Source organism: Notolabrus celidotus, chromosome 8, assembly GCF_009762535.1.
Source record: "Notolabrus celidotus isolate fNotCel1 chromosome 8, fNotCel1.pri, whole genome shotgun sequence".
In the NCBI taxonomy this organism is placed as follows: Eukaryota; Metazoa; Chordata; class Actinopteri; order Labriformes; family Labridae; genus Notolabrus; species Notolabrus celidotus.
Genome location: NC_048279.1, coordinates 10,278,258 through 10,302,724, shown reverse-complemented (window position 1 = coordinate 10,302,724; position 24,467 = coordinate 10,278,258). Strand labels below are relative to the sequence as shown.

At 42.2% G+C, this 24,467-nt stretch overlaps 1 protein-coding gene across 1 annotated transcript in view; it reads left to right on the top strand.

Moving 5' to 3' along the window:
* gpc3 (glypican 3) overlaps window positions 1–24,467 on the top strand; it is a 109,188-nt gene that overhangs the window by 67,608 nt on the left and 17,113 nt on the right. The window contains exons 3-5 of the mRNA XM_034690100.1: window positions 7,751–7,893; window positions 8,418–8,543; window positions 13,224–13,335. Coding sequence (XP_034545991.1) covers window positions 7,751–7,893; window positions 8,418–8,543; window positions 13,224–13,335 — 381 coding nt within the window. The remainder of the gene's footprint in view (window positions 1–7,750; window positions 7,894–8,417; window positions 8,544–13,223; window positions 13,336–24,467) is intronic.

The window sequence follows — 24,467 nt, the reverse complement described above, 5'->3', positions numbered from 1 at the left end:
TTCACCCCCCAACCCCATTTATTTCTTTTCCTTCGTTCTTACGCGCTGCTGTGAGAGAAGATGCATGATTTATGAAGCTCTATTTTTACCAGTTACTGAGGAGAAAGAGAGGAGAGAGGGGGTGACAAAGTGAGGGAGAGAAAAGAAAAGAAAAATGGAGGGGAGAGTGTGAAGAGTGAGCCCAAGGGGAAGGAGGACAAGAGAGTGTGCAGGAGACATCCATCACAATGCGACCCTCGGCTGAAAAGGAAGACAGGAAGTAGGCTGAGAGAGAAATATGATGGATCTGACCGAGATCAGAGGAGACGTGTCCGAGTACATGAGTTGTGTATCACTTCATCCCTGACACAATCGAGTGATTTGTTGTATGTCAAGTATCCTGAACTTTCTGTGTGCCTGCACATTGTCTACCAATTTCAAACATCGTATCTGCTCTTTCATTTTTTTTCATTGCCTGTGTGCAGAACAAACTGAAGCAGATCAAATCCATGAGTTCACATCCAACTGTTGCTTCAGCGAGGACACCAGAGCATGCAGTGAAGTCTCTGCTCTGATCAAACACAGAGGCTGAAGATCAGACTCCATGTTTAAGCTCTAACAGCCCTTTCAACACTCAGACATACAAGTCATGTTTAAAAATGCTCTAACACATTATTATTTTGAGTCGAACACAGTATACTTGTACTCTGATATGAAAGATGAACACTCAGTGAAGAAACCCACCCCACTACGCCCTTTACTGATGAGTTTAGTAGCCTACCCCATGGCTCCTCATGTCCCCCAAAGCCTGAGATAGAGAGGAGAGATGGGGAGTGAGAGCCAGCACATCACTTGGTTATCAAGTGGGCACCTCCCTTCACTGATGTTTCATTAAGTTAGGCCCACTACACCTTGGAGAGGCTAAACAGTTCACTCTGTGTCTCAGATCCCCCCCCCCCCCCCCCCCCCCTCAAAAAATGTATATCATGCATCCCTACTAAATATATAAATTGATCTAACAGTAAGTTAGGTTAGCATTAAGTCTTGACAAAGGATTTTCTGGTTCTGTCCACAGGTAACAAAAGTGCCAACACGGATCACTGGTGCACACTTATTTTACAAGTTTCACCTGGATTTTTCTTTATAGGCACTATATGGAAGGGATAATGTATAGTGAGCAGGTGATTATGCCAAATGAAATCCCAACAGACCCAGACACAGAGGATCTTGTCCACCCTGACATGAACAGTAACTACTACTAACTACTATTCCTCTACGAAACTAACAAAGAAACAAAAACTTTATCACAAAGCTCTGTTTAATATTTTTGCTCAACTCCAGCGAAACTACAGCGTAATTTATTCGCTCTCCATTGCTTCCCTCGCTACACCTTCTGTGAGAAATATAACATCCTTAGACCTGTTTTCAATCCTGCCTTGAAGAAAACATGGTGTACCTACTTCAGATCAACATCCCACAGTCTCATCTGTATCAGAACAGTGTCTATAAAATCAGAAAGACATGCAGCTTTAATAGCTTTTCACAGCTCCAAATGCTTCAAGACTTTTCAGAACTCTGAGTGAAGAGTGTGAAATATATTTTTCCTACCAGCATCTCTTCAACCTTGATGCCGGAACATTAGAGCCACATTTTAAATTAGACTGCAATCTGCACCGTTTACCCATCCCATCTAATGCGATTACCATCTTTAATTAAGTTCAGCATTTATTCCCCAATATGTTGGAGCTAGAACGATTATAATCCAGCTTTGACTAAAATCTAAACAAATTGTTTTCATCAAGGATTTTTTGATCTCATTAATGTAAGCCAAGAGTCCTGTAGATTTCTGAACCTGTGGGTTTACTAAAGAGACATGTGGAGCTGAGAAGATGACTGAGATTTAAAGATGCGTCTAAATGAAGCTTTCCCTGGAACTCTTTGAGTTCATGGTGCATTGCTTCATATCCACGTAATGCAATGATGTACATCCGGACATCTTTTTTATCATAGACTCATACGTATAAGATGACCTCAACATACTCTATTAGCCATTACAGAAATGTGTGCTTAAGCACATGAGATATGCAATAAACTCTATATGGAGACAAACTGTGGTATAAGAACCGTTAAAAGATCATCACATTAGGGTAAACAAAAAGACTATGTCTATTTTACAATGCACAGGAGTGTCACCTGTATAAAGCTCATGTGCTTTACAAATGAACTCATATCAGATGACGATGATTTAAATGATGCTATGACTTTAAATACGTCTAATTGAACAAATGGTGTTTGAGGTCAAATTCAACACTGATAAGTTGTTTACTGGTAGGTCAAGTATTATCCCTGTCTGAGCTGCACCATCCCAACTCTTTAGGAGAGAAACCCACACAGTCGTGTGTAGCATCAGGATGATATAGAATTAGTTGTTCCAAGAATTTATTTTGTTTAACTTTTATTTAACCAGGAACATTTTTTTTAAGGAGTGTCCTGGCCAAAATCAGCTGTAGCATGTTCCAACTAAGTTACAGGAATACATTACATGATTTAAACAACATGTCAACATATCCTGTCTCACATAACAGAAAGTCATCAATAGACAGTTAAAACCGATAAGGTTTGTCATCCAGTGTTTTCATACTACTCTGACTTTACCAGTCTCCCGAAAACACAAAGACAATTCCTTTTTGTGTGAAACTAGTTGCTCTAATAAACCTGATTCTAATTGTGATACATTTCTATCACTAATTTAAAAAGCAGATCCATTATACCTAACCGCTCACCCTAAGGAGAAAAATGACACTTATTGATCTGTAAGAGATATTCTGAAGACAGAGTACAGTTTTACTGAAATGAAACAACAACTTGCATTTCCCTGAAAATAAGAAAAGAACTGCTAGTTTTTCCAATTTGATTGATTGTAATAAGAAACCCTAGAGGTGTCTTTTGTTAGTTACAATCAATAGATTGGTGACCCCTACGCTAACCTAAGAAGTTTGATGAAAAGCTTAATTTGAAAAGTTTTCAGTACTTTTTGTCGATAGCTTCAATCTTCCTGTGCTGCTGGATTGAACTGTCAGGACCACGGTTACTATTAAACCACCTCAGCAAAATGTGATTGAAAGAGCCCTCAGCTGTCTACCAAACTTCTTCAGTGGTTAATATTTCTGAACTTCTCTTTCACAGATAACTTATCATTATTTATTTATTTGGCCTTCAGGGTCATTTAGCTTGACATTGTTAACAGCACTCTAGGGATGGGCCGTGTGCCTGAACAGCGTGTGCAGGTCCTAGATGACACTCTGAAGGACACACACAGACACAGCTCGGGTCAGGGTTAAAGCGGCGTCTTATTGTGCGCACTGATTCAGAGGAATGTTGAGGTCTATTGACACTCAGAGAAGCTTTCAGCACAGTTGACCACTCAGTTTTCCTTTGTAGGATTCAGCATCAGGTTGATTTAAGAGGGTCTGGCTTTGGCTGTTTCCTCCCTATTTGTTAAGCAGGAATTTTCTGTACCTCCTAATCTGCTTGGATAACATGGTGTACCCCAGGGCTCATACCTTAGTCCCATTCGGTTTCCTTGCACATGCTGCTTCTTGGTTCCATTGTTAGGTTATTTAGGAGCATGTCACATCTTTGTTATGTGCAAGTATGACCTACCATCTACAAATGGTAAAACAAAAAAAACAACACTCATTTTAGCTTCTTTCTTAAGACTGACAGATTTCCTGTCAGATTTAGGATGTGACTCCAAGAGGCTTTATGCAAAACTCATCAAGCCACACATTTCTACCAAATTTCCTCTATGCAGGTGAACATTACCTCTTTAGGGACCCTATTTTAAAACCTTTGAGGGGTCACCATGGAGGCATTTTGGAGAAGTTGAATGCGAGACCACTAAACTATAACATTTTCAACAGCTCTGATGCATGTGCCGAGTTTGGTCCATGCTTCGTTTGGTGTAAGGACCCTTACCACTGTCTTAATTTGGGAATTGAATGCAATGAAATGTACTTTATGATCTCCTTTAGATACTGCCCTGCAGAGTCTAAGTCTGGATATCTGACATAATGTACATGACCACAGATAATGAAGACATAAGCATTGAATGACCTGTGTGCTTAGTTCCTCTCTCTGACAGCTTAATATGTGTCCACTTGTTAATGTCTTTTATCTATTCAGCAATATCAAACATATCTGGAGGTCCTTCTCTATTTGTCAAAGCCAATCTGAGGTAGTTATTCCCCTGAGTATCTTTACAAACTATTACACTCTGCTGGACTCCTGTTGCCAAACACTGTAAAACACACCGTAAAGGAGTCTATAAGCAGTAGCATTAGTGAATCAAATGCAAACCTGTACAAACATTTCAATTTTGAGAAAACTTTATTGTAACATCATCCACACAAAGGTGTTAAACTACAGTCAGTCCAAACCCACATGATCTCAACTCATTAACTGCTGTGTAATACGTTTTTTGTACTCAGATGAGGAGTTAGCTCTCTCAAGACATTTAAGCTAAATTGATCAAAGCTTGAAACTTTGATTCATAACTTTAATTAAAATGGCTAAACAAAAAAACAATTCAAGACATGTAAGAACAATGTACACCTCATCAAACTGAAAGATATGTAACATATTGTAACTCATTTCCATCAGAGGCAGCGTAACATCTACTTAAAAATAATCCATGCTAGCTGTCTGGTGTTAATTTGCTCCTTATATATGGAGAGAGTTCTCCTTGTATTTACTTCACTGGGAGTAGTGTAGTTTAAGGGCTTATCTAAAATAGGAACACTGTAATGTGTGCTCACTAGTTCGTATGCTGTCAAAGGGAGGAGGAGGAGGAGAAAGGATGAGTGCTGACTCAGTCCCTCCCATGAGCCTGGACTCCCCTTGAACACAAACATTACTCACCAAATATTCTCTGCTGTCTATTGTCACAGCTGTACTTGGCACCCTGCCACCTTTACAGCTCTCATGGTCTCATTACTCCTCATGAAACTGCTGGTTAGTCATGCTTTATGGAAAGATTCATGTAATAGAGCAATTATTCCTTCCAGCGTAAAATCGATGGCTGTATATTAAAATAAAAGCTTTAAGTGTGCACTGACTGTGAATTCAAAAGATCTAGAGCTCCCTCTACTGGCTTGCTGCAGTATAGGTCATAAACCCCGCCTCCACCATGTTACAGATGGAACTTGGGACAGAGTAGAAACTTGAAACACACGACAAATACATTTTTATTAAACATGTTTCTCTTGTTATAGCTAGTTGGTATCATGCTGAGTGCTCATATTTCTGAGAAACTTAGTTTAATCAGTTATTTGATTTTAAAAAGACGATTGAAACAGTGGTGAACTGATATGATGGAAAAGCTTCTTTTAAAGAGAATTAGATTTAATCTTAAAAACAGACTTCAGAAATTTGAAAAAAAAATGGCCCACACCAATCTCCTTTTTGCAGAGCTGAAATAATCAACTTTGTGTATGCATTGTCAGGTGCTGCTTGGCAGGGGATAAGACAATAATAAGTAATAGGTAATCAACCTCAGTCAGGCCAATTACTGCTTTCCATAGCCATAAGTGTCTGCTTCAAATGAACACAAGAATCTGTTAGTTCAATGCATGTGTTGGTTAGTGTAGAGGATGTGACATCAGTCCTGCAGCTCTACCAGCCAGGTCGCTTCTGTGTATGGCTTGGCTGCACCAGTATAATATGTCAGCGCCCATAGAATCATACTTTTGGCTTCAAAGCTCATGGCTGCCAGAAATGAAGACCAATTTCCATTCTACATAAAGTGAATAGTTAGGATCCACGTGCACTACCACAGATTTGTTTGGAGTCTATCTATACACCATGTTTGCACAAGCGCTATGCCACATGGAATCTGAGCTGCAGGTGTGGAAGTGCATAGGCATGTGTGTAGTGAGATGTGTGTGTGTGTGTGTGTGTGTGTGTGTGTGTGTGTGTGTGTGTGAGTGTGAGTGTGTGCGTGCGTGTGTGTGTGTGTGTGTGTTGTATTACCGGCTGTCAGCACCTCTCTCTCTCTCAGAAAGGCAGTCTGCTCAGGGCAGATAAAAGTGTGCAGATATTTCGCAGCTCTCACGCTGAGCCAGCCTTTATCTGCACTCTCTCCTGTTGGTTGTGTTAGTCCAGCCCTGGGTGATATTAATACTCCACTAATGAGCCCCTTCCTTGAAGAATCAAGAAACAATTGGTGGGTTTGGAGGAGGGGAGGGGGGGAGAGGGGGGAGAGACCATGCGCTGAATCAGTCTTCCCCTGTGCCACTATTCCCCTACGGCTTCCTGGGAACGCACAAACAAAAAGAGGAACGCAGCTCCGATCACATTAATCATGGCCTGTGGGAGCACCAGCATTCGCTCCAGGCGCTGCAGAACTAGAGAATTACACAAGAGGAAGATGTTGAAGAGAGAATGGAATGGCAGAGACAATAGGCTCAAGTATGTGTGTGTGTGTGTGTGTGTGTGCGTGTGTCTGTGTGTATTATATCCCCCAAGTTCACTGAAGGGGAGTATTAGTGGAGATGGCTATCAGGGAAGCTTGATACTAGTAAATGCTTGGTGCAGGAAAACTTAACCATCTGTAACTACCTTAATTTAGTGTGTGTGCGTGCATGTGTGTGTTTGTGCATGTGCTCATAGATTGACTTGTCTGTTGCTGTATCCTTGGATGACAAACCTGTATTGATTAACCCCAATGATTCTCTCTTACAACTGATCAGCATTTCTGTGTGTCAGCGATCAAAGGAGAGGCATATGTGTGTGTTTTTGTGTGTGTGTGTGTGTGTGTGTGTGTGTGTGTGTGTGTGTGTGTGTGTGTGTGTGTGTGTGTGTGTGTTTGTTACATTAAAATGTGTGTGTCTGCTGAGTACATTATGCAGGTGTGCATGTTTATCATATTAATGTGCTTTGGTGTATTATATTCAAATGAGTAATGGCATAAAATGAAACATTTCTTTTTCTGCAAGTGATTCTGCGTGTGTATTGTGTGCGTGTGAGAGTGTAAGTGTGTGTGTATGTGGCCTTGAGTTGCCACCAGATAAAGATGTCCAGTGCTGCTCTATCGGCTCACATCAGTATTCAGCTACAGTGGTGCCAGCCTATTCACTTAGAGGGGAGCTGGGCACAATTAGCTGTGAACATTACATGGCAGAATTAAGCCCGGGCCAGCATCCCCGGGGGAAATTAAACCACCAGCAAATCATTAAACCACAAGCTAAACATTAACAGCCATTTGCATTTTTATTGCACCTGAAAAGAATGTGCCAGGTCCATTATCTCTGAGAGACAGAGAAGGGACTTCTTATTTATTATTGTTATGTTGTCCCATGTGGAAACACAATGGCATTTATATGGGGAATGAAGAAGCAAACGAAAGGCCTCATTTTCACGCTCGTGATTTTGGAGTGTTATGATTACAAATTTGAACAAGGCAGAAACGGCTGGCAGAGGATACAATGACTTGTTTGTTATGCAAATCCCTCTGCTTTCATCCCTCCAAAAATAAACAAACCCAAACAGATGACAATTTGCAGAGGAGCTCAGCTGACTAAGGCTAGCAGTTTGGCTGTTGATAGGTCCTTACAGTCTGCAGTGTGTAGTGTCAGTGCTATTACGGGTTTCAATAAACAGGCGCAGGGCCAGGACCTGGGAGCAACCAAACATGAGTGGGGTGAAGAGGTTTCAAGGAGCTGAATTCTCTCACTCATTCCTGCTTTCTTACTTTTCCCTCTCTCCTCTGCAGGTGAGCGGTGTGTGTGGACACACTCCTCAACGGGCCTCTCGCTCTGTGTCGTTCTCTCTTCCTCAGCCTCCTGCTGCCTCTGACACCCGCAAGGCACAGTTCTCATCCCCAGACTCTGATGAGACTTTGGCTGGTCTCCGCAGGTGAGAAAATCAGGAGCCATAATCCAGACTGAGAGCCTTTCAGCTGATGAAGCAGCACTCGCTGTACTACAGGGGGAATATATGTTTCTGACAGACACATAATGTCCCTGACTCTGTTTACATTTTTTCTTGACACTTGTTCTTCCTCCATTCAAGTGTTTTTAACAGCCTCCTTACAATAACAGGCTTAAATGAGCAGTGTAATAAAGCCCATCAGGACTGCTGCCTTGGCAGCACAATGGCCAGATTAATGTCAATTAGGAGAAAAGACACAGCTTATTGCTGCCTCTTTTACTCTCTTTTTCTCAAGAGGGATCTCATCGACCTGCTTTCACTGTTATTAAACTGAATCCCCTCACATATTCTACATCTTCCCACTCTTCCTTGAGTTTCTTTGTTTTGCTTCTTCTGTCACTTTAAGATAGTGTATCCTTTTTCACTGCTGATCAGTGGGATTAAGATTAATACAAATCTGTATGCTTTGTCTCTCTTTGGTAAACATTTCCTGTCTTTGTCCCCCTTAGGGAGTTTATTAACGACCTCAGGGGCTTCAGCTCCTTCTACAGTGGTCTTGGGGAGGCACTGTGCAGCCGTGAGCCTGCTCCAGCAAACCACTCCCTCTGCTGGAACGGGCAGGAGATGACTGATAGGTGAGACAATATTCATGATTAAAAGCCCTAAAACACATAATGCCCTATCTGCACCTGCAGACAAATCCACCCCTTGATGCACCCTACAACCTGCAGAAAGGCGTCTCATTGGCTCACTAAAAGCTGAGTTATACAAATAGTGTGCTCAGGTTCTTGAATTCCCATTACTCCAGCAGCACATCCACGCGTGTGTAGGTGAATTGAAGGGTAAGTTTGCCCAGAGCTGATGAGCTGCACTAGAGGAGCCCCCTCTCCCACTGAGTGTGTGTGTAAATCTTGACTTTGGCTCTATGGGATGTTATTAATGTCAGGCATGCTGTCACCTTCTTCTTGCTTAGTTAATTGCTGTTTCGATCGTTCTCTCCTCCGTCATCCAACATCTCCTGTGCACCCTGCAGAACCTCATTTGGTTTTTCGTGATATTTCACTTCACCCCTGTCCTTTGCCTTTACACATCATAACTCCCCCTTTTCCTCCTGCTCCGTCAGCTCGCCCCAATTTCAATTTAGCTTAGATAGGTGTAGATATCATCTTTTCTGCTTTCTTGCTTTGTAAATTATGTGAGGAATTTAATCAATGCAGACGTGCAAATTTCAGATGAGAGGCGCTGCAGGTTAATGTGTTACTTTTTTTTTCTTTTCAAAGAAGAGTTAGAAATAAATCTGAGCTTAACTCAACTTTTGAAAGCAAGTCTTTCACAAAGATAAAAAAAAAAAGCCTCAATCTGTAGAGGAGACATTAAGTTGGCAAGGTGGCAAGGCTGTCCTGAGGGGATGATTACAAGCTGGACCAAACAGTGCGATAGGAAGGTGCAGGGAGGCAGGAAATGATGGAGAGATTACAATGTCTTGCGGCAAGCAATTCCCGGTGTCATCTGTGAGGGCATATGCCTGCAAATTCACTCCAGGTACATTTTCACTCTGAGATTTGTTCTGGATCGTCTTCCATTATCCTCCCAGATAGGACCTTCTCCAGAGCTAAACTCGGCATCCATTCCCATATTGTCTCACACAGATAAAATTAGATTGGGTTTAGGAGGGACTCAGCAATGGAGGGGCTGGGTATTACATGTTACTGATACTTTAGGTGTGATCTATAAAGATAATGTAGCGCTTGCTGTCAGGTGTGTTTACCATCCCACCTGGAGCTGAGATCAGAGGAGTAACACTTTCACCACATCAAAGAGTGGTACACTGATAACTCGGATAACAGATGTAATGCCGTGTCAGCTCAAAGAAGAGAGGGGGTGTTCTTTACTTTATCTGAAGCTATAATGCTCTTTGACTCTCCAGACTCTTTTGACTGGGCTGGCCAAAATCATTTACCCTCTCTGTCTGTCTGTACAAGTTTCTTGTATTACAGATAAAGATACTGCCTGTCTGTTACAACACAGCCAAAAGAGTTGATTCATAAGTCCCGGCTCTGACAAGGTCAATAGCCAATCATAGCTCAGGATTTTTGGACAGTGCCTGGGGAAGCCAGGGAAGTTTCAAAGGTGGGCAGTGCCAACCCTGGCCATCCCTCTGGACACGCCCCTGGTCTGTGTGGCGCTGTCTATAAAGTTGTGCACACTGAATATACCAGCAGCATTTCTCCATATTTAGCTCTTAAATGTCTTAAAAACATAGTGTGAATTTTTAAAAGTCACTTTTTTTTATCACATTTAGAGCAATATTGGTGATCTTCTTCACAGTTAATTTTGTTGTGACAAATATATTTAAGTTAAAATACATTTTAAATCCAAATGCTAAATTTCAAGCTAAATGTTAAATGTTAAATCTAAATGTTAAATTTAAATGTTAAATGTTGCTCTGCGATCCTAATTATTTAGCTAATATGCAAATTAACACTGCCTCCCAGCGGAAATACCAAAATAAAAGCTTCATAAAGCAATACAGATATCCCAACCAAAGTCTTTAGAAATGTCAATATTCATACAACGATGAAACAACTAATTAAAGTGTACCTTGATACAGAAAGAGTAATTTACCTTTAGCAGTAGACGATGGCTCTGTCTCTTTAAGGATTACATGATTGTGTAATTATCACTGAGATTGTGCTTTGATTGGTATGTTTTGATAAGTTTTGACCTGTTTTCTCCAGGTCAGCCATTTAAATGTGGATGCTGACTAATCAGGCTATACTCTGGCACAGTTTCCCTTGAGCATAACGCATGTCTGCATTCTATCATGTTTAAAAGTCAAAGCCAGCATGCTATTAATGTGTATTTTCTACTTTAAACTATGTATATTTACATTGTTTTGCTTGTTTTTATAGGACTAAACACAAAATTTTGCTAGATGGATATATTGGTTGGATCAAATTTAGCGCAAATCAAACTTTTGCCTTTTAAAAATGTGAAGGAAAAATGAATGCACAACTAAAGCATTCACAACGTAAAGGGAACATAACTGTCACAAATGCCTGATTAATCCACCTTTTGTTGTGGCATTTTACTGTAAACCTAAAGCTGATGTTGGCATCTGAGGTAAAGACAGGGAATAGATCTTCTGGGCATCACAGGCATCTGACACATTACTTTGCAATTCCTGCTATAGCTGACCAAATATTTCAGGTTAGCAAAGTTTAGAGAAACGGATGAAAGAAAGGAGAGGAGATGGGACATTCAAGAAAAAAACACCTGCAAGAAAAGGAAAGAAAAACTTAATTCTCCATCCTCATGGTTGCAAACATTAGAAATTCCATCAATATTCAGATTATTTCAGGGCTGCACCTTTAAAAAGTTGTATCAGTTAAACACAGATTTTTTTTTCCAATTGTTTAATTTTTTAACGTCAAGTTTTTTTTAACAACAAAATGAAGACCCCCTACAGGCAGCTTTGATTTAGTGTACAGAATAAAAACATGGTTGTTGGCCCCCCTCAGTGCCACAGTAATTTACACACACTGCCTCACAGCTATTTTTATGACGTCATCCTCGCTATGTTGAGTTGTTGTCCTGAATGACATTCAGTCAGAGGAAGTGTATTCACAGCAATAACCCTCAGTGCACACACCATGGGACTGAACCTGTGATCAGGTGGTGTGAAGAGTGTCAGACTCCATTATGTGTACCTTCAACACCTGGACTCACGTGTCACCTCTCCCCTGTTGTTTGCTCCGATGTGAGGCATCTCACTCAGACTGTACCTAATAGCTTGGTAATTGGTGTGAGATTAGATTAGGTTATCACTGCAGTTAAGTGGTCTGATTGGCTCAGCTAGCAGCAAACAATAACATAGATATGATCAGATAACAAAGTGAGAGCTGACAGCTGAGACTATCCGTGGAGGAAGAAAACAGATGAAGAGTGAAACACAGTCGTTTTTGTCTCTGTGAAATTATCTGGCTGGCGTCTATCAAGTGAAACACGAAGCTGCCTCGGCGCCTTATCGTCACTCCAAATCTTCATCCCCTAATCCTCTTTCCTCGACCCATATTTCCTCTTTTCCTCTCCATAATGGATCACATATTTCTCTCCATTATTAATGTGATAATTAGCAGTGCAGAGGGGATGAGATCATTGCTAATAAGAAGAATAAATAACTGGAGAAATGTAATTTGAGTTTAATGAAAAGTCTGACTTCCGGGAGAATGGAAGACTGATGAATAGAGATGTCAGGTGAGAGGTGTGTGTGCGAGCATGTGTGCCTGTGAGTGCGTGCACATGTGCTCAAGGCTTTGTCACAGAGACGAGAACCGAGTATGACCGCATTGTTTGCACACACACTCATTTCTTTTTCAAGGTGTTTTCTTTCTGTCTAACCTCCTCCCTTCAAATCAGTTTTTTCCACTCCCGTCCTTCGTCTTCTGAACATTTGCTGCAATATAGCAACTGACATTTATGCTGAAGTGTCACCTCTGCCCTCAGCAGAACTCATATCATGTGGTGCTGAGGAAGATGCAGTTTGCTGTCAATCCTGACTTTAGTTTACCTAAACTATTCTTTTTAAGCATGAAGGAGAGGTTAGTGTTTGAGCTGTGATAGGATAGGGTTAATACCTGGCACTGCCAAGAGCAAAGGAACACCTGCAGGAAAGTTTGAGTCTCCCCAGCTCCTCCTCTTGATAACAGACACAGGTGTCAACACAGCCGTGTTTCCTCAGCTACACAGAGACATGTAAGCACCTGTCTGTGAGGCTGTTTGAGCCTATGTTCACCCTCGCTGCTGAAGCAGGAGAAAAGTCCATCTCTGCTATTGTCTTCAACAAAGACATATCACTTAGAGACATAATTAGACTGTTTGATTTGCATGAAATTAATTATCAGCCAGTGTTTGTATCACAATTTGAATCCTTTGAGAATTTGTATAATGGTGTCTAAAATTACTTCAAATATCCTTGCAGAGGAGGGAACATAAACACCTCTCATTTTAAAGTCTCTATAGTTTTATAAAGTGATGTACAAAAAAAATGTTAAACATTAACTGAAAGAAAAGTGTCTTTGTGTTACAGCCAAGTTACAAATGAACTTTCCAGCTCTGCAGGTTGGCCCCGAAACTGAACCCCGGGGAGCTGTCATTCCTCGTATGGACACTAGATGGTGATAAAGACCTTGTTTGGAGCAGCGGAACAGCTTACAGTTTATTATGTCTTCCTCTCACTCAGTCTGCACTGGGTTTGTGACTGAGCAAAAAGAAAACCAGAGGACTGAATCAGTTTTTTTTTCTTGTCCCGTCAGGTTTGCTGGGCCTGGCCCGAAGCGGACAAATCCTGGCTCAGAGTCCCGAAGCAACAAGCCCCCTGAGCCGGTCATCAGCCAAATCATAGACAAACTCAAACACATCAACCAGGTGATCTGTGTGTTTGTGTGTGTGTGTTTGTCAATGTTTTCATTTTGTTCTTGTATTTGTCTATGTCTTTAACAGCAACACAAAGTAAAAAGTTTCTCTATGCGCTCTCATCTGTGAAGGTGTCGGGTTTACCTGACCTTCAGTTCCAGCTCCCAGTCCACCATCGGACCCTCATTCTGTGCTGCTGTATTTTACATTCAGCTCCTGTGTTTATCTATGACATGAAGATGTTTGGTGCTGTTATGTACCTTCCTCTTTTATTTGTGTCAAGCTGCATTCAAGGTCATTTTGAAACCTTGTTCTTTTCAAATACATGAAATCCTATTTACGGGAAACTTCTTGTCATTTCTGTCACATCTGCTCTGCTTTAAAGAGAGAAACACACACATCCACATGTCCACCTGATGGGAACACATTTTCTGAGGGTGACGAGTTTTTATTTTTGCACCAGTCTTCCACACACACAGCATGCCCCAGCTTTTGTCAAGGCCAAAGCCCACTTTTCGCTGCTTCAATTGCTATGGAAACCCCCTTTTGGAGCAGACTTCACACAGGCTCAGAGTGAGCCTCTGTAGGTGGATGTATCAGCCCACAGATCTGTCTGCGTTTCCTGGTTTCTGGTGGCAGCACTTGTAGCTGTCATCGTGTTGCTGTTTGCGTGTGTGTGTGTTTGAGTCTCTGAGAGCTGCAGGCCTGTCATAGTGGACTACACTCTCCTGTTTTAACAACCTGGGAGATCCAAACAGAAACTCTGGACCTCCCTTCATCTCCCTGTGACAACCAGAGACCCTCTGGCTGTAGTTTTAGAAACTATAATTTACTCATTTAGTTTTGCTGTGACCTCCTAGGAGCTTAGTCCTGCTGTAGGAGAGGAGAGAGACTTGAACTGGGTGGTCAGGTGTTTCTTGCCTTCAGAGTCCCCAACAACATTAAAACACCATTTGTCCCTGATTTGACACTAAATGTTTTATACTGGTTTTAAAATCACTTATAGTTCATAAAATGTGTGTCAAACTTCTTCATGTTTTGTACATTTTATGAAAATCCCCTTGAGTAAATCCTGACATATGGAAACAAACATTGTTAAATAACTCTGATAAAGCTAATAGAAACAGCTTTTGTTGGTTTGGTGGTTAAATATTAAGCAGAACATTGGTGGCCTTTTAACTTTGATGGATATTTACAATTAAGAACAGTTTGAATACAAACTATTAACTTTTACAGCCCACCTTTATCTTCTCTTCCTTCAAATCTGTAAGATAAACTTCATGTTTATGGTACCCTCTGACTTCTATTTAGCAAAGTTAGACCAATCCAAGATTGAAAAATCAATGCTGTAAATACCTTTTTGGAAATTAAATGAAACTGTAGCTGCAGTAAACCACAATTATCTTCTTAACTAACACAAACTTGACTTAATATACATGAACTATAAAGTAAGAGCCTAACTTCCTGCTCTGACAGGGACAGATGTTTGTGTTCATGATGACCAGCAGAGCTGCTGCTTCACTATCGATGAGATTGTGCAAGAAAACGCAGTTTGTAAAAATGAGTGAGCTGATTGAATTTCTGAAACATGTCAAAAACATTCACAAAGCTCTCTCTGCATGCGGGCGTATGTTTATGTTTGTGTGTGTGTGTGTGTGTTTGTGTGTGTGTGTGTGTGTGTGTGTGTGTGTGTGTGTGTTTGTGTGTGTGTGTGTGTGTGTGTGTGTGTGTGTGTGTGTGTGTGTGTGTGTGTGTGTGTGTGTGTGTGTGTGTGTGTGTGTGTGCGCTCTCAGCAATTAACACTTGTTTCTTATTGGCTCTGATGTCCTTCTGATGACGTGGTGCACATGTGGACATAAATGGAGTTTTAATTCTGTTTATATAAAAGCCTGATATTTATGCAGATTGACTATTCCCAGGAGAGCTTTTAATCCCATATCTGATGACCATACAAGTCAAACACATTGCTGCTTGAACTCCAACTTCCCTTTAGATCTCAACATCAATGGGCTGGATTAACATCTGACAAAGGACTGACTGCGCTTGACGGCGTATTTCATGTGCAGTAAAACTGTTTATGACTCATAGACATTTGTATAGAAATCAGATTACTCAAATATTTTGACTTCAAATCATCACTACATTAGGGTGCATGAAACAAAAGGAACGCCTCAATATGATGCAATACAAATAACAGTCCTGCAATAGAAAGCCCCTTTGAGCAGTTTGTATTAGTGAGTTTTCCTTGAGCTTTTCCAACTAAATGCTAACTCTTTTTTTCTTTCTGTTTATGTATCGGTTTCATTTCTTTGTGAGCTGTTCTTGTTAGTTTCTCTAAACATTCATATTATCATTTGTCAAATTCGCAGCATGTTATAAAAATAAAAATGTATTTTTGAAGTTGACAAATGCTAACATCAGCCTGCTAACATGCTCACAATGACTTGCAGTTATCAAGTTTACTAATGTTTACCATCATTGATCAGGATAATTAAGTGCTCATATTAGCTAAGATTTAGCGTTGAACAAAATTGAGACCTGCTGGTACTGGACTAAAAGAGACCAGTGGCTGTACAACTCATCCTGGAAAAAAAAAGGTTGCAATCTATCCCGTAGTTATTGAGATCCGGCCTTTAGCTCCAAAAGGTCAGTGAATCAGGATATGGGGATTTAGGTCAGAAAGACACCAAGTAGGATTTCTCCTCTGGGGACTATGAATAATTATTAGCATTTAAAGGGACAGTAACAAACTTTGGGATTTCCTGTCTTTAACAGAATGAGATGAGTGGAAGGATATCAGTTTAGACTTGTTGTTACAAAACCCGATACTAAGGGCGGATGGATACACAATGTCTGACTGTCAGTGTATGAAATAAAGAAATACAAGTTCATCCATGAACTTTGGACAGAGCCAGGCTAGCTGTTTCCAGTCTTTATGGTACACTAAGTAAGTCACTGAAAATACTTAGGCATCAAGATGTTGAGGAATCATTTATTTGTTTGTGAAACTCTCTGGCCGTGACGAAAATGTCTCCTGTTCTCATTTGCTGCCAGACTCAGTCAAGGATGATTTCACAGGGCATCACTATTGTCAGGATACATCCTCTGGAAACCATGAACTTCAGTTAAACACTCATTTGGTCATTTCACCTTTTCATTGGTGAGATATTTCACTGGCTCACTCAAAATAGAACCTGCTGCTGATGCAGAATAAAAAGTCACCAAGTCATTTAGATCTTTCCCCAACACACAATAAATGTTTCAAAGTTTCATGCAAACCCACCCCTCAGTTGTTGACGTGTCTGTTCTCGACACACACTCTGACCTTCCCATCAAAACAGCAGTAATGCCTTTGTGGCGTTATGGCAGTCCGGGTGACTTTTGTCATATTCAGCCAAACAGACAGAACTCTTAACTTACTTTATAATCCCACAAAATGTTTATTGACTTTACACAGTATCTGGGCCGGCATGTTGTAAACAACCCCTGAAGCCATGGAGAAAGTGAGGCTGTTTAGTTAAAAGCAGTTTTACGAGGTCTCTGCCTCTCCATCACTTGAAAGACCACCAGCTCTGGATGTTGTGCAGCTGAAAGCAAATGGACTTATTAACCATCTGATACGAGAGAACAGGCCAAAAACCCACAGATAACTACTTTCATCTGCTGAGTTTGTGTGGAGTGAATGAGGACAGGCCAACAATGAGGCAGTATGTGTAATGTTCCTGGATGTAAACCAGGAGAGTGCCATGCTGATAAAAACTGTGGTATTTCAATCTCATGATTCTGTCTGTGTTTGAGCATCCGGTACAGTATGTTAGGAACTACAGGCTGTCCTTTATTGTCCTTTATATGCATTCAGCTCCACATTCAGGACACAGGTCACTCGGATTCAGGTCTTTACAAGCCATATGAGGCTCTTTTCTCCTGCACAGGTTCAACATTTGAATGCTTTTGATTTTTTTCTCTCTCAAACTGAACACTACTATTGGTTGCTCCAGAATGTACTGACCCACTTTTTTAACCAAGAATCAGTTCCAGCCCTCAGTTTGCATGACTATGTCATAAAGCATAGGGGCTGAGCTCTCTCCAACATTGAGGGGAACATGGGACCACTCCACAGAACCTACTTCCTTCCAACTTTAATCCCCCTGATGTTTCATTCCTCCACTCCTAAGTGCTCTGTGACGATGGCCCTGCGAAATGTAACTATGCAGCGGAAATGTGTCATTTCTCACGTTGTCAGTGTTGATCAGAGTATCAGCAGATATAGAGACTGTCTGGCAGAGAGACCCTTGCATTTGTGCCGTTGTGAGGCTAAACTAAACACCAAAGAAAAAAAAAAAACATTGAGCCAGCCGCCTCCGCTTATTAAACAACGCATTCTCACGCCTAAAGCAGCTGATGTCATGACTGAGCCGTAGCCAAGTATAAGTGAACTGTGCTCTATAAATGGATGATGAGAAATGACTTTCTCCCTCGGTTATTGCTCCTCGACTTGGAATCTTCAAACAGTGCAGGACTGTGTGGAGCCGTGGACATTTTGTGCATGCTTACACTGTGTAACAAATTCCTGTGTGAGGTCCTGTCTGTCTGCTGTGACCTGTATATGCAGTGGAGGCTGATATAGACGAGTGTAGTTAAATGTGCTTTCCTTGGCTGTGTAGTTAAAACGGACAGTATTCTGTGATGACAGTGTGACAGGTCCAGCTCTTTTCTTAATGGGAGCTTCTCTGTGACTGTGGCACTTCATTAATACTCTCATTTTATAGAAACTAGCCAAGTGAGCTTGTGTAGAGACATATCTGGAGGCTGCGCTCTTAAATTAGAAAATATTATTTGGGTGAGGGGTTTTCTTGTTCTTCGGAGACGCGTTTGTTTTTCAGAACATCTGTTTAACTTCCCAGAGTATCAGGTTTCTCCTCTGAACAACTAATCTCACAGGAGATGGTTGAGCTAGTGGCAAAATAGAGCAATTATGTGATTGGTCTTTGATTACAGACTGTTTCCCTCTCATTTGTCGGATGAGTTTGCCATTTGGAGGGTCAGACCTCCTGGGATTACTCTGACAGCCTCGTCTTGGCTTCATGACACTGTTTGCAGGGACAACATGGATATAACCGATATCTTTGTTGAACATTTTTATCAATCCCTTTTGAGCAAAGCACAATCATTCCACCTTACAGCGTTAAATCTACTCTGTCATTGATGAATAACAAATATCTTCATACTGTGAGCCAAACTTTATACTCTTAAGCACCTTCTTACCTTCTACGTCTCTCAGTTTGTTACCTTTCTTTCCGTCTGCCCAGCTGTGCTGAGTTGTGTGTGACAGACTCCAGCTCTGTCGCCCTTCCCTCCTCCTTCCCCTCCATTCCTAAACCCCAAGATCCCCCCTCCTCTTCCCCCCAGCTTCCCAGTCTAATTGAAGCCAGAACCTGGGAAAATCCTGCAGGTAGGACAGGAATCCAGGGTGGAAAATAAACCAGATCCCGAGCGCCACAAATTCCATCACGCAGTCTCACTTCCTCCTAGCCACCAGAGCCTGGGCAGCGTGTGCTCAACACCTTGTGCATGCCCGCACAGAATCACTCTTTAATATATGTTTCAGACACACACTCAAGCTAGGCTCATTTTATCGTACACACTTGAAATGGTTAATCTTGCACACACATAGTAAAGAATAAAAGTGCAACAGATGATGTTTGAGCTAATATAACAAAGGCATGTAAGCATAGAGGCTATAAAATACAAAGAATCTCATATAGTCCTTGAAATGTTTGAATGAATGTGTCCAAAATTAACTCTAAATATAAAATGTAGAAGCTGAAACTGAAGCTGCCTTCTGACAAAGCCAGCATGCAGCATCCTTTTACTACAGGGTGTGCTTACAATCAGACTAATAGACACCATGGGTGTCAGACTAGGCCTGCTGTTTTGTAAACTTACACTTGCTAACCTGGCCATTATGCTCACTCCAGTCAAAGAGGCTGACTTCTGTTTGATGTTATTTACAGAGGGTTTTTGAAGCGTTATTTAATATACCCCCTCAGGGCCTTTGTCCTCTCACCTTCCTAGTTTTATGTTTGTGAGCTACGAATGCTCTGGAAGCAGACAAGGAAGAAGGGCTGTTATGCCGCTATATTTTTGAGCAGGGATAAGCCATGAGGGTTCTTTAAATGAAGTGTGACACCTGGTGTAAACTTCTGAGGAGCTGCAGGGCTTTTGAGGAGGCAGATCTCTGTTAGAGCACCACACACACACTGATGTGCTCCTCTTACTTTGAGGACACTTCTGATTGTATGGTAAGTTGTGGATAGTTATGAGAAGTTATGCTTCTTTAACCTAAGGAATCCAACCATCAGACACCCCCTGTCCCAACACACACTCTCACACACCCCTCTCCCACCCTGGCTGTCTCCCCTGCTGGCTGGGAGGTCAGACAGATCATGTGAGGGCCCTTTTCCTCCCAATTAGTCTGCCTGCTAATGAGGCCCAACCATCCTCTGTACCACACTGCCACCCATTCCTCCTTACCTCCAAACCTACCTCGCCCTCCCTCTCTTCACCCCTGACACACACACACTTACCGCCATCAGCCCTGAGGCCCAAACCAGGGTCACCTCCCTACCTACTCCGCCCCTCTGCTCCCACACCACTACCTCCCCACTGGGTATAATTATCACGCAGCCGGCTTATAAAAACCCTGCTGCACAAGCCAGGCAACCCGTAACCAGGAACCAAAGCATACACTGTTTGTACCTGCGAGTGAGTGTTGTGAGCTCTTCATTGTAACGTGGAGCTGTCAGGGAGCAGATCCACGAGCAGCTGAATCTTCCTGCTGTCCTATCTGATCTGATCCACACATCCTGGGTTTGTTGTCACTGGGCACAATCACGTGCTGCTGTGTAACAGGATCCCCCCCCCCCCCCCCCCCAGTAAGGTCAGGGGTCACACTTCCTGTTTCCTGTCTCTGCTAGGTCATCACAGGGTCTCCCTGTGAGGGTCAGGGACCTCCTCTGCCTTTTGTTTGTGGCAGCAGGCCTCTGGGGGGCACAGCAGAGTCTGAGGCACCTCTCTGGAGCTGTCAAAGTGTTAGCACTCCCTGACTTTTATCACTCCCTCTCCTTCCTCAGCGCCTTTTCATCTCCCTACAAGCCCCCACCTGGTTATCATGTGGGAGCTGTTTTCTTGACGTGTGAGTCTTTGCCCTGACTCTGCTGGTTTTAAGCTTCCTCATGACGTTTTCTGTGTTTCTGTTAGCTATAAGCCGGGCTTGCTGGAAGCAGAGCAGGCAGCTGGTTGTGGCCCCACTGCACACTAAAACCACTCCACCCTCTATCTCCCCTCACCCATACAAATGTACCGCTAGGTGTGATCATGGGACACAGTGACGGTCTGCTGATGTGGAAATGGAGGGTTTCTTAGCAACACATGACTCTGGGAACCACGGCGATAACGTGTAAAGCAGACGAGCAGCAGACAAAAAGAGATTGTTTGAGGGGTGTAATCTGATTTAGCATCCAGCGACCTGTGCAGGAATGAGACTTTTTAAACTATTAAACCCCAAGCAGACAATCAAGCATATTCACAGACATGAGTCAGGATGTTTATTCACTTAGCCTCAAAAAGACTCAAACATGCTGTCATTTATATCTTGTTCTCGGCAGACTTAACCCCGTGTTATCAGCTCTTACCTTGATCCACAAAAAAACAAACACACAGGATGGTTAATTCTTGAAGACGATGAACTAGCATCAGTGAACTCTAAGTTTTGTTGAATGTACAGAGAGTTCTCAATAGCTGTAGAAGCAGACCCTTCAGAGGGAAAAAGTCTCTGCCAGCAAAGTCTAAAAATTCATTCAGATTTCACTCCACACTGGAGAAATCTGGAAATAGCCTTATGGGCTTAGTCAGAAAGGTGGAGTGGATACACGCCCAGTTTAACGCAGGACTGGAGAGCTCCTTTTTCCCTTCTGTTTTCTGTTCCAACTGGAATTAACATCAGGAAATTAATCTTGTCTGCATTTACTGTCTGGAGACGTCTGCGTGACATACTTGACCACGGACAGATAGAGGAAGTCAAGAGGGGGGGAGAGAGAGAAAACAGAGGGAAGAATGAAGGACCACAGCCCGCCCTCCTCCTCCTTTTCATTTCAGATTCAGTTGAGTAAGAACTCGCTGGCAGCGGGTGGAACTGCAGGCCAGGCTGTCGTCCCCAAAACACAGCTCTGCCTGTCAGCGTGCAGAGGAGCTTTCCATGACTCACTCTGTGGAAAAGGCCTCCTGACATCCCTCTGTCTCTCTGTCCATCTTTCTCCTGTGCTGTTTCTCGTTCAACCCCGCTCTCTGTCTTTTCTCTTGGCTCTCTCCTCTTAAAAAAGAGTCTGCTAACTTGACATCAGCTCAGTTAGCTCAGAGTCCTTGAGGTGATGATGCATAAGGGAGGTCAGTCTCCTTCAGTTATCACAGAAAGTGGTCTGAGCTGGAAGGAGTCATGTGTTTTACTCGTCTAACACAATGACCCAGGCATCGGCTCTAATGCTGATCTGAACATGTACAAACTTTGCTTTTCACATGAGCTCGGAGATAAAGAGGAAACAAAAGGATCAGTGTTGAAAGAAAAAAATGGTTATTGGTAATATATCTGTTACATGAAGGTTTAGACTGTTTACCCCCTTGACCCAAAAACCTGCTTCTTTAGCAACCTAAGAATTAAAGATTTAGTACATTTGAGAACAATTTGGGTCATTTAAATTTTCTTTTATCCTCCAGCTTTTTGTATTACTGGAAAATAGGATTGTAAATCTTGGCAACAATCTTACAGAAGTCTTATGGAGGAAGAAACACAACTTACAGATTGTTAGACATGACGCTAACAAGCAAACAACATGACTTCCTGACCGTCTGTAGTTGTGCGGAGCTTCCCAGCAGAACAGCATTAGCATTAGTTTGGAGTTTCCCTCCCTCAAGTCTCTGCTGTCTCGAACAACTCTCAAGGGAATTGTACGGCTCTTTGACAAACTCCTGTCTGTGTCTGAACAAAAACTTGATGAGAGTAAATCAAAGCAATTATGTCGAGGGTGAGGATGCTAAAGGAGTTTGCTAAAAGATGCAGAAAAGGTGGAAAAAGGGTAACAAGGCTATGCTGAATTAACAAAGACCACATTTTCACCACTGCGTTTGACTAAAACATTCACATATTATTTGTCTGCATCAAACACCTTCCAGTCAGAGCAGTTATAGAAACCATCAGCAGAAGAAGGTAAAGTCATGGCTTTTTATGAGCATATGGTTAGCAGTTGGAGCCCCAGTCTTCAGGTCTCTAGATCAGATATGTAGACAAGATGTGATGAAGCATTGATAGAAACATTCAGAGCAGAAGATTGCGTCTGGGCCGAGTCATAAGCAACTTGCCCAGACAAGTCCTGTGCGCAAAGAGGAGGACATAACACGGGCCTGATCCCAATCACACACGTTGACAAGAAGCAGTTTTTTCTACACGCTTTGTCTTCATTACTCACGCTCTACCTTCTTCTCTCCTGACATCACTCATTCACTTCCAACATAAATACTGAGATATTTGTTTAAGTCTTCTGATCAGTTGGATGCTTCAAGTGTAATTTATGGTCAGGTATGTACTTTTAACTTACCACCGGCTCAGCTGATGATCAGTGAGCGCAGGTTGATTTCTTTCAGTACAGGTCAAACATTGACTGGGCTTTTAGGCTCAGCTGCAGCTGTCGTGTTGAACGGTGACCCTGTGGGGAGTTCATGTCATGTGTGGGAGGCAGTGACAGACTTGCGGTTTCTGTGTCTCTGTCTGGGCTGGCCTGCACTGAGCAATCAGCCACATGTTTGGGCTTTGTGTGCAGCCTTTGAGCTGGTGTTTCCTTGGTGTGACTTGTGCTTTTGTGTTGAGGGGAGGTTAACCCTGCAGCCTGCGGGATGCCTGTAGCCACCCTGATTACACGTTACATGTGTCCAGCTGCTTGCCCGAAACCATCTCCTGATGCAACTTTCCAAACACAGAGGAGAAGTGGCGAAGGGGAGACGGCCAGATTTCATCTGCTAATAGAAAACATACTGAGCAAAAATGTCTCTTTTATTTGTTTCCTCTCTGCTTCCTTTTGCTCTGGGTTCTTTTTAATTGCAGAAGATTCCAGCGACTTGAGGTTTCTCCCTCTTGTGGTAAATCTGGAGGCTCTTGCCGGATCACGCTGTGGCTGAGCCGTGCCAAAAGCGCAGCGTCACTTTCAACACAAACATGCACCCCACCCCTCCCTGATACCGCAGCCGTGGCAAAGGCAGTCAGCCATTGGGCAGAAGACAGTGCACTGCCACCAAGCCTGAGATAGATGGACTGTCCCCAGCCATCCATTACGCAACAATGTCTTTTTTTAATTCCCAAAGCTCTATATCTTAAATTATTTTCCCATCTGGTGTCCATCTGCTCTGATATATAACAAATATTCTCTCTTCTATGCCTGTTACTGGACTTTAATGTAAAACTCTCCTGTTGTTGCTTCACATTTCTGCATCTGATCATGTGGTTGACCCTATTTTGATCAAAGCTGAACATCTAAACAACCATGTAACTGACATGGAGTTTGCACATTTAGTTCCACGTTGACATTTTTCTGTTTTACTGTAATGTCTTAATGATCAGATGGCTGGCCATGAAAATTGATGTGAAAATGATCTACAGAAGAAGAATTCTCACGACTTTGCTGATCTCGCTCAATCAAATTCAAAGTTAATTAGCAGATCTTAGCATGCTGATAGCTGTGATTGTGAGGACTGTAAGAATCTCACCTGCACCAATTCCATCATTAGAACTTTTGAATTAAACCTTAAGCAGCTGCGTTACTTTATAAAAGCCCAGCAGAGCCAGTATACTAATATAGCCTTGTTCCAATGTCGATGTTTATCTCCCACTCCCCAGACCAAGAACAACATCTTCCTCTCCCTGCTTTACAAGTGTTTGCTTGCCTTTTAATTGATTGGCAAGGCGCCCCCTTCCTCCCAAAGTCCAGATGAGTTGCCAGGATACAGACCATGAGAGGGAATTTGAGTAAATCTACGAGGGACCTCTATACACACAAACATGGTCAAGTCTTTAACAAAACAGTTCAGTACATTAAACG